This window comes from Telmatherina bonti (assembly GCF_933228915.1).
Source record: "Telmatherina bonti genome assembly, chromosome: 22".
NCBI classification, from domain to species: Eukaryota; Metazoa; Chordata; class Actinopteri; order Atheriniformes; family Telmatherinidae; genus Telmatherina; species Telmatherina bonti.
The window spans coordinates 30,073,576-30,084,851 of NC_136631.1; the positions used below are offsets into that span (position 1 = coordinate 30,073,576).

Here is an 11,276-nt window from a genome sequence, read left to right on the forward strand (position 1 = left end):
GGAACGGGAGATTCTCATCATGATGTGGTAGAACAGGAGATTCTCATCATGATGAGGTGGAACGGTAGATTCTCATCATGATGTGGTAGAACAGGAGACTCTCATCATGATGAGGTGGAACGGGAGATTCTCATCATGATGTGGTAGAACAGGAGATTCTCATCATGATGAGGTGGAACGGTAGATTCTCATCATGATGTGGTAGAACAGGAGACTCTCATCATGATGAGGTGGAACAGGAGATTCTCATCATGATGAGGTGGAACGGTAGATTCTCACCATGATGAGGTGGAACAGGAGACTCTCATCATGATGTGGTGGAACAGGAGATTCTCATCATGATGTGGTAGAATGGGTGACACTCATCATGATGAGGTGGAACAGGAGACTCTCATCATGATGTGGTGGAACAGGAGATTCTCATCATGATGTGGTAGAATGGGTGACACTCATCATGATGAGGTGGAACGGGAGATTCTCATCATGATGAGGTGGAACAGGAGACTCTCATCATGATGTGGTGGAACAGGAGATTCTCATCATGATGTGGTGGAACGGGGGATTCTCATGGTGATGAGGTGGAACGGGAGATTCTCATCATGATGAGGTGGAACGGGAGATTCTCATCATGATGAGGTGGAACGGGAGATTCTCATCATGATGAGGTGGAACAGGAGACTCTCATCATGATGTGGTGGAACAGGAGATTCTCATCATGATGTGGTGGAACGGGGGATTCTCATGGTGATGAGGTGGAACGGTAGATTCTCATCATGATGAGGTGGAACGGGAGATTCTCATCATGATGAGGTGGAACGGGAGATTCTCATCATGATGAGGTGGAACGGTAGATTCTCATCATGATGAGGTGGAACGGGAGATTCTCATCATGATGAGGTGGAACGGGAGATTCTCATCATGATGAGGTGGAACAGGAGATTCTCATCATGATGAGGTGGAACAGGAGACTCTCATCATGATGTGGTGGAACAGGAGATTCTCATCATGATGAGGTGGAACAGGAGACTCTCATCATGATGTGGTGGAACAGGAGATTCTCATCATGATGAGGTGGAACGGGAGACTCTCATCATGATGAGGTGGAACGGGAGATTCTCATCATGATGAGGTGGAACGGGAGATTCTCATCATGATGAGGTGGAACAGGAGATTCTCATCATGATGAGGTGGAACAGGAGACACTCATCATGATGAGGTGGAACGGGAGATTCTCATCACGGATGGGCAGCAACTGTGTGATGCTTAATGAAGATCTGGAGCAGAACCTGTGAGTTTTGGTGTGACAAATCATTTACACCAAGAATAAGCCCAGTTCTGGATAAAACCTGATAGGAGGTGGTCCTGATGATGAGGCTGCTAAAAATGCACTGAAAAATCATTATAGTTTCATAAGAAATAAGACCAGCCTTTCTGCTGTATGAGAAATTAGAGGAGCAAATATTCTCCAAATATAATAAACATAATACTCCATGTACGTTACCTGTTCTGAACCCCAGTTTTAGACAATCTTTTTTCAGCTTTTGTTTAAATAAATCTTAAGATTTTTTTTTTTCATCTTTACACACAGACATTAATGCATATTTAAGTTATTTTGAATGTTATGAGCATTGTATTATAAGTTTTTTTTAATATATAATTGAAGTTTAGGGAAAAAAATAATTTAAGAAAATAAACCTACATTTCATCCTCATTAAACTGAATAATCTGAATATTTTAATGACTCCTAAAGCTGAGAAGTGTGTGTGATTCTGGGAGTTGTTCTAACTAAAGAACTGTTTCATTAGGTGTACCGTAGGCTCCTCTCTTCGCCAAACCAGGTAATCGGTTTTTGTGCTGTGATTGTTCTGAGAGCCATTGAATTTCCCTTTGGGGATTATTAAAGTACTTTTTCATTTCATTTTTCATTTCATTCAATTCATTATTCCCTGAGATGACTTTAACCTTGTGTTGATTTTTCCCATCAGCCTCACAGGAAAGATGGGTGAGTACATGGTGACGAGCAGAAGACCTGTTAAGACCTGATTGGGATCTACCTGGAGAAATGTTTTGAAGTGGAGGACCTAAGAAAGGTTGTAGAGTGCCCCCTGCTGGATGAGGCGTCTTACTGGCTTGTTTAAAATCAGCACTTTGTGCACAGATCCTGTAACAACATAATCACTGTTATTTAATGAGCCCAGCAAAGGCGTGCTGGGGTGAAAACTGGTTTAATAGAATTGTGCATGTCTGTGTCTGTAAAATAGGCTTTATGTCTAATCTGTTTTGTTGTTTGAAATTTGGTCCTTTAAACGTGGTGGTGTCCTGACAGAGACTGTGCAGCTCTGTCAAAGTGGGGAAAATTCTGTGTTCAGCATGATGAAGACTCATGGAGGATGTCAACATTGCATCTCCACTGGATCAGAGAGAGGTACCGACCACTTTCCCCACAGATGTATAAAGAGATGAAAATCTTCTTTAGCAGTTAGAGATGGGGGTTATCCGAGAGAGTTGTAGTCCATGGTCAGCGCCCATTCTGTTGGTGAGGAAGTAGGATAGGATTTGGAGGTTCTATGTAGATTAAGACAAAGACGTTTTCCCCCCACCCAGAATTGAGGAGACCCTAACCAGCCTGACCAAAGCGGAGTGGTTTTGTTGCCTTGATCTGGCTAGCGCCTACTGCCAAGTTGAGATGAACCCCTGTGATTGTGAGAAAACCACTTTCAGAATCTCAGTCCATCTCTACCACACTGCCTTTATTGGCAGGTTTGAGTTTAGTGTTTTTATTTTGCATTCACTCTTTAATTTGGATTGGACCGGGCCTAACTTCACATCAAATGAGGCCTAGTCCGGTCCAGTCCAGCCCAGCTTCGCTCTGGGTGTAATCTTCAGGGAGAAGAGGTCCTGCTGGGAGATTTTCAGGCTGGAGGTTCCTCCTTGTCAGAAGGCAGGTCCAGGAGTAGGAGGTCTATATGGGAGATGAATGATGTTGTCTTCTGGTGGGTCTGTGTGCTGCTGGGTCAGTTTGCCCACCAGACCTCAGTCTCCAAGGGGGTCTCTGGTTTGAGCCTGCGACCAGGCTGTTGCCCATGAGAAAGGCTGGGATAATTAGCATGGCATGGTTCTGCACTGTTCATGTGATGGAGGTGGCGGTCGGGACAGATAAGCCTATAAATGAGAACATATAGTAAGCTGTAGATAACTGACAGAACACCAGAGTGCAGAAAGACAATCTGCATCGTCTTCCGGATGACGAAATCCTACAAATATTAAAGCTGTTTAAATTTCTTCTGATCTAAACTTCAAACCAAAAGTGCAGAAACAGCCTGATCTTAGTTTCTTGTTTCAGATTTATAAAAGAAAAATGAAAAACAAGACAGTTATTTAGATTTTGAACTGATTATCACAAGAACGAATGATGCAGGGACTGCTGAGCTCATATGAAATTATTCATCAGTTCAAACATAGAAAATTAAAAACCACGTTAAACAGTAAAATCTTTCTGTCGCGCAAACCTTTCAAAAGCTTTTTTTTTTTTATCATAAACATCTACGTAGTTGCTTGTAATTTACAAATTTAGGTTACTTTTAGTCACACATCCACTCATCCCGGATGCCACCCACATTTAAGCCGTTACCATGACGACAGGATTCCATTGGTAAAAACTCCACCCTCCACAATCTCATACTTCCTGTCATTCTTCCATCACTTCCTCTGGGAAAGAGGAAACATCTGAATCGCCACAATAAGCAGCAGCGTGTGTGTTCCACCATTCATTCACTTACAGTACAGCTGCGTGGACTGGAGTGATGGGTGTGTGACCATGTTTATACGTGTGTGTGTGTGTGTGTGTGTGTGTGTGTGTGTGTGTGTGTGTGTGTGTGTGTGTGTGTGTGTGTGTGTGTGGTTTAAACTACAGAAACCTGACATGTTCCTCTGCTGGAGAACAGTCCATTGAGAATTAACCTTTGTTCTGAATGACTCTTGTTCCAGGACAGACCTGGAACTCCAGGCAGTTGTTCCTCTAACCAGTAACCTGACTGGTAGTTTCATTCCATGTCAAACTGGCCTTGGACCAGGACCTTTCCGAGGCTTTAATCAGCTCGGCGAGGTTTCAGGGCCGCTGTCCTTTTTTCTCAGCTGATTCTTCTAGCCTGCTTCCTACTTCCTGTTCCTACTCTCTGATTTTATCAGTTTCATTGATCAAATGTTGGAGGTTTGGTGGTGCGTCCAGCAGGTTTCTGTTCTTTTCCCTGGAGGAAATTTACTCATTGCATCAAGACCAAACACACTTCCTGTTCAGGAGGAGGGGCAGGGTGTGGGGGGGGGGGGGGGGGGGGGGGGGGGGTTTCAGGGTCAGACTGTCTGCACAGCCACTGTTGGAGAGAACCAGGGAGGAGATGAAGGAAGAAGAAGTTTAAAGAAAGACGTTTTAAAAAGAGGAAAACAACTGAAGACAGAGGAGGAAAGTGGAAAGAAGAAGAGAAGGAACCAAAAAGAGAGAAGAAGAAAGAGGAGAGGTTATCTTCCTCAAGACAAGTTGGAAACGGTAAGCAACCCGACTCCTCAGTCCATCAGGAAATCCAGTTTTCTGTGGGACTGAGTTCAGCAGAAAGGAAAGTTCTCTGTGGGAAGGGCCGAGTCACCGACTGGATCCGTTTCTGAACCACGAATCACTAAAATACGGAAAACAGCTACAGAGAAACGGTGAGGAAAAGGTGTTTAGGTCTTTCTATTCTGGAATAGAATGAGAACATTTTCTGGCCTTGTCGCTCTGATTCATGCACAGTAAAATATAACGGTTATGATCTGATATTTAGTGATTTAAGTTTATTTTAATTTAGTTGCTATTAGTATTAGTCTAATGTAAGTCACATTACATGAAAATTTTACTTTTATTTTGGGGCTTAGTCGACATTACTCAGTACTTTTTCAACGTACTTTCAATTTACTTTTTATTATATTTTTATTTAATAATTTCAATCACAAAAAATTGTTTCAACAGTTTCAGTAAAGTAAAAATAATATAAATAAACTCTCTTTCAGTTAACCAAACTAAAATTCCTCAAAGTTTTTGAGGAATGAGAAAAGTTTAGTTTAATTTGCTCTTCTTGTTTCTCTCTGTTTATTTATATCTCTTTTTATTTATTTATGTATATTTTAATGAATGAAATTGATTTATTTAGGAAGAATAAACTTCCCGTTTCTTCTACAACCTCATGTACTCACAGCAATCTTAGCTTTATTCGGTCCATTTAGCTTCCACAAACTCATATCTTTCCAGCTCATTAAACTCAGTCTCGTGGATGAAAACCTTTATTTTATGTAATGGTTTGCAGATTTATTTTAGTAAAGCTAGATCTTAGAGTGTAAGGAAGAGGCGTCTGGGTCTTCTTTATCTGGAAAATGAATGACAACTTATCTGAGTGGGTTTAGAGTTTCAGGTAGAGCAGACATTATTCCCTCGTTCCTCTCATGAGCTCACATATCTGTGGAATACTGGGTTAGACTCCATCGGCTTTAATACGACTGCTGCATGATTTTCAGTTTTATTGTAGATTTAAAGTCTTTTGTCTATAAACTTTACAGACTGACTCAACTGAACCGGCATCAAGCAGTGACTTACTGACATTTCCATTTCCAAATGTAAACTTATTGTTGAACTAAACAGTATGATTTCACTATTCAAATGAGTATATTTTACCTTTCAGCCCATTCTTATGAGTTATTCTGACTCAGAAATGTCTCTGGAACATCATGTCTGTCTTACATGGTTTAGCCAGAAAATGTCTTTCAACAAACATGCAAAGCTGAAAACATATGTGTCAAAGACTGAAGATGAAACGGTAACTCAAGCTTTTATTTCTTCTTGTTGGGACGATTGTAGCAGTCAGACAAAGCAGAGATAGGCTGAATGCTGCTGCTCGCTCTCAGAAAGAGAGTCCAGACTACTCCACTTTCACTTCTTTACCGCTTACCGTCCACATCAAAGGTAATCATGCAATTATGAGCCATAGTTTTAGAGCTCTTCGTGGTCTACATGGTTAGGCTTGTCCCTACATCCCTGGCCTGATTCATCTCTACTTACACAGAATGGTAACCTGAGATGGAGTCAGCAGTCTGGCAGTGCTGCAAAAAGAGGGACAGCGCTAGGCGGCACATTGGGGGTCCAAAATGATGCTCGAAAAATTCCACACATATATATATATATATATATATATATATATATATAAATATATATAAATATATGTGTGTGTGTGTGTGTGTATATAAAACACATTTTGTGCATGTATAAATGATTATCAATAATAAAACAGACTCAGACACACCCACACATTGGTCGTGTAAACCCTCCCATAAACGACCATACGGTAGGGGCTCCACCGCACTCTAGGGGCGAGCCGCAGTGCACTTGAGGGACAGCGCAGCTTTCATTTGAGCCTTGCTGTCATTTGGAGATAAAGGTGGCCGAACAGAAAAGGGGCTGGAAACAGGAATCAGAAGAAGGAGAAAGATGCAAGACAACTTTTCTACGTGGTTGCAGAACAGAGACTTGGCATCGGCCCCATAGGGACTGCTTCTGGCACCGCGCGCTGCAAACTCGAAAGGTGTTGTTTCTTCTTGCACCGTCTTGAAAATGAAAAGTGACCATAGTGAAGGGACCCAAGCAGGGGAACCTACGGTGTCCACCACAACTGCCTGCCCCACTATATATAAACCACAACATAGAAATTAATATACATTTAGGACCTTATGGGGACATGGGCTGCGGGTGGACAGGAGCCACGGCAGTCGCCCCTCCCATTTGTGACCTTCTTTGCCAGATTTTACTTACGACTTAGATACTACTGAATTTACACTACAGTACTACACCATAAATAGTGTAGTACTGGTTCCAGCAGCATGACATCCTCTTGATAAACTTCCATCCAGAGCTGTATTCATTTTTATCCAAGATCCTGTAGTGGTGATGGGAGAGTCTGACATCTGAAGCTAGACCTGCCCAAGTGCAGCATCCTCACATCATAGACTGCTAGGCTTGTACAGTAAGCACGAGGCAACATGCTTCATCTGCCTGTCTTCTCACCCTGATGCTCCCATCACTCTGGAACAGGGTCCGTCCGGACTCATCAGACCACATGACCTTCTTCCAGCTCCAAAGTCCAGTCTTTCTGCTTTTTCTTCTGTTCTGATTAGTAGTTTTCTTCTGGCTCCACAGCTTTTCACTCCCATGAGTTCCTTTACATTATCCAAAAGGAAATGTTCTTACTTTCAATATTAAACATGGTCCTGAGTTCTACTGTTGTTTTTCCTCCATCTTGTTTCACCAAACATTTAAACATGATTCAGGATGTTTTTCCACCACAGTTCTCGCTGGAGGACGGTGGTCCCCCACCATCCTTCCGGTTTTGTTAATGCGTTTGGCAGTTCTGAACCCAGTTCCGGTTCCTGTCATCTCCTTGCATGTTTTCTCTGCTTGATGCCGATGAACTGACTCTTCCATAACCAATGAAAATGTTTTCCATCACCACAGGATTTGTCTTTCCACACAGTTATTTAAAAAATATGATATTTCACCAGTTAGCGTTAGATAACTTGATGCTGATTCATCCATAGAAATGATCTAATGGAAGCCCATCGCCAGTTTACTTAGTATAATCCAGATTGCGACTTAATTTTAAAATTATTCAAACTAATTAAGAAATTACCTCCAGAGCTGTACAGATTATTGTTGATATCATTTTCTTTTTCTTCTTGTAAAAAAACTGAAGTTTAAGGTTAAAACTAACAGTAATGTTGGCGTTGCTGATGTTCAGTCAGGACCTGGTGGAGGATTTTAATCCAATCGCTTCAGTGGAAAAAGCTGCTTGGATGTTTGTAAAGATGAAGATAAGGAAGATGAAGATTTCTGATCCAGAAATCTTAGGTTTGGATGTTATATAAACAACAAGGAGTTCTTTACAAGCGTCTAATGCAGGATCCGAGTTGTTTAATCTCCTGATAACATCGTCCCACACTGTAAACATTTTATAACAAATGTTTTCTACAAATCCTGCTAAATATGCTAAACAACAGGAACTATTTCATGTTGGCCTTCATGTAGTTTTTACGCTAAACAACTGTTGTCAAGCGACAGCGCGTTTGGGTTCATCCAACCACTAACGTCGTGTTCCTTCCTGTACACTTTACAGTGACATCACCCCCGGAGGAGGCGGAGCTGTAGGAGATGGGGTTTTGGTTCTGCTGCTGTTGGACGGCCCTTTGGACGGTCTTCTCAGCTGACCCATCCTCACAGACGCCGTACAGTCTCAGCCGGACCAGAACCACATTTGAACAGGCCAAGGCGGAATGCTCCCCTGGCGTCCTCGCCACAGTTACCACTGAGCAGGAAGTCCAGCAGATCCATGACCTCATCAGGATCCCAACTCAGGTGGAGGTCACCGTCTGGGTTGGCCTGATGAAGTTTAAGAATGAGTGCACCACCTCCCTGCAGCCGCTGAGAGGGTTCAGGTGGTTGGACGGCATCAGCCAGGAGTCTCAGGTTGTCAGGTGGTTGGAGGAGCCGGTTGTCACCTGTACGGAGGTCCTATGTGCGGTTCTGAGACGCCGGTCTCAGGTGGAGCTGGGTCTGATGGCTGTCAGCTGTAAAAATCACTACCAGTTCATCTGCAAACGGACAGAGACACGACCTCACAGCAGACAGACCACCATGACGCCTACAGAACCAGAGCCAACCACAAGACCTGACCCGATGACATCACGGACCAGTCTTCCAACACCAGGACCGAAAACCGAGCCTGGCGCTAACGCTGGAAAAACTCTGGACTCGTGTCAGCATCCCACCGTCCCAGATTATCGCTCTTTCAAACTGGACTCAAGTAACAGCAGCCGGATTGAGGTGGAGTGCTGGTCCGACATCAAGCTGGACCTGTTCTGCTCAGGTCAGCCGGCAGTGTGGCGGATGCTGGACGGATCTCTGGCCAACTTCAGCAGCATCTGCCGGCATTGTGATCCGGGCTTTCAGAAAGACGATTCTGGACACTGCGTGGACATCGACGAGTGCAGCGATGGCCCCTGCAGGTCCGCGGAGAGCTGCCTGAACACGGTGGGCTCCTACAGCTGTGTCTGTGCTAACCACACCCACAACGCCACGTGTGACGATCCAGATCCGATCCCAGACAACCAGTCCCTGGCTGGCCTTCTGGTTCCAGTTCTGGTGGCTGTCGCGGTGCTGCTGCTTGTGCTGGTGGTCATTGCCGTGGTGGTGAAGTGCTGTTTGATGAGGAGGGAGAAGAAACGTGCCAGAGAGGAAGCTGAGATGAAGATGAAGGAGGCAATGTAATGAGACGGAGCGATGACGTCGAAGCGAGACAGTTTCCTTTCAGATCTGATTTTCTTTGTCTGTTAAGCTGAGATCTGTTGCCTGGCAACTGCATCACACCATCCAGTCAGAGAAGGAGAGTCAAGCCGGCCTCCAGCTGCTGCATGACGAGGAAATCCCAGAACTTGATGCAACATGCAGCAACTGACAGGCGTCCGCTGTGGTCGGAAGATATGAAAATACTGTATCATAAACGTATTGATTAGCTGGGGCTTTATTATTATTGATCCTTTCTGATTGTAAACATTTTGGACATTGTTAGTCTGGGAAAACATAAAGTAGTTAATATTTACATATTTCTGTGTAAAAATGATGCAGTCTTTAAAAATATTATTCTATCATTGTAGAATCATTTATATCTTATCTTGACATGATTAGTTCAAACTTCTTCTAGATAAATAAAGTACTTTTTACAGTTATTTAAATTAATTTTTTAATCATCAGTTGCCAATTTTTTTCAAGTTATTTTTCATTTTCTTTAGACAGAGTGTGATATTAAAGTAATAATCAGTATTTTTATTAAAGTAAATGTAATTATTGTTTTTATATAACCCCAATCCCAGTAAATTGGGACATTATGTAAAACATGAATAAAAACAGAACACAATCATTCGCGAATCCTTTTTAACCTTTAAGCAACTGAATACAATAAAACACGATACAAAGACAAGATGTTCAGTGTTCAAACTGATAAACTTAATTGTTTTTTGTTGTTGTTGTTGTTGTTGTAAATATTCTCTCATTTTGAGTTTGATGACTCCAACTCCTTCCAAAGAAGCTGGAACAGATTCATGTTTACCACAGTTTCATCTCCTTTCCTTTCAACAACACGCAAAGCGGGGAGCAACAGCACTAATCGTCGAAGCTTTGTGGGTGAAATTCTTTCCCGTTCTTGCTCCTTATGATAATATCCTTCACAACATGATGTCAGTTTTTAATGAAGTTTTTGCCTGAGAGATTGAATGTTTGGGCTATTTGTTTTTATTTTTCCAGATATTATGAACTGTACACGATAAAATTCCTAAATTCCTACAACTGTACGTTAAGATATGATCTTAAACTGTTGAATTATGTCTTCATGAGCTTCCAGAAAGTGCTACTTTTTAAAGAACCTTGCCTCATCCTTGCAAGTGAACAAGTAAGCCCTTTCATGGACACTCCTCAGTTGTGACGCTTGCCTGTTTCCGATGAACCGATTCACCAGTAAACCCGTTCACCAGTAAACCCGTTCACCAGTAAACCTGTTCAAAGATGAACCTGTTCACCAGTGAACCCGTTCACCAGTAAACCTGTTCACCAGTAAACCCGTTCACCAGTAAACCTGTTCAAAGATGAACCTGTTCACCAGTGAACCCGTTCAAAGATGAACCTGTTCACAAGTGAACCTGTTCACCAGTGAACCCGTTCACCAGTGGAATGATCCAAACGGGTGTTTTGAAACACTCCACAGTGTCCTCATAGTTTAATTAACTCCCCTGTACCAGCTTTTTTTTAAACATGTTGCTGAGATCAAATTTAAAATGAGTGAATATTTACAAAAACAATTCAATTTATCAGTTTGAACGTGAAATATTTTGTATTTGAAGGATATCAATTGAATAAAATAAATGTGTAAATTCTGTTTTTATTGTGGTTTTATCCCGAGTCCCAAATGGAACGAATGTTTGAAATAATCTGAGAACGTTTGCATCTGTTTTCAGCTGGGCATGTTTTCATTTTTTAACCTGATAAAAGTGTTGAAACCCATTTTTGTTGTGTTTCTCATGTTTTACAGAAAGTTTCAGAGTTTTTCTTTAGCAGCAGCTAAAATCCTTTTTTTTTCAGAGTTTGTTAGATTTGTCTGCATGTGCAGCTTCTGTAGAACAGGAAACACTCATTCTGTTTACAATGATTTTCCTGT

The 11,276-nt window shown here is 42.2% G+C and overlaps 1 protein-coding gene across 2 annotated transcripts; it reads left to right on the forward strand.

The window, feature by feature from the left end:
• The first annotated feature begins 4,390 nt into the window (after positions 1 to 4,390).
• clec14a (C-type lectin domain containing 14A) lies at positions 4,391 to 10,286 on the forward strand. 2 transcript variants are annotated; one of them, XM_079262514.1, is made up of 2 exons: positions 4,391 to 4,701; positions 8,187 to 10,286. In XM_079262514.1, the coding sequence occupies exon 2, from the start codon at positions 8,222 to 8,224 to the stop codon at positions 9,335 to 9,337; it is 1,116 nt and encodes a 371-aa protein (XP_079118640.1). In that variant the 5' UTR covers positions 4,391 to 4,701; positions 8,187 to 8,221; the 3' UTR covers positions 9,338 to 10,286. The 2 variants fall into 2 exon arrangements, with proteins under 2 accessions (XP_079118640.1, XP_079118639.1); XM_079262513.1 differs by having other exon boundaries at positions 4,391 to 4,543.
• The last annotated feature ends 990 nt before the right edge of the window (positions 10,287 to 11,276 follow it).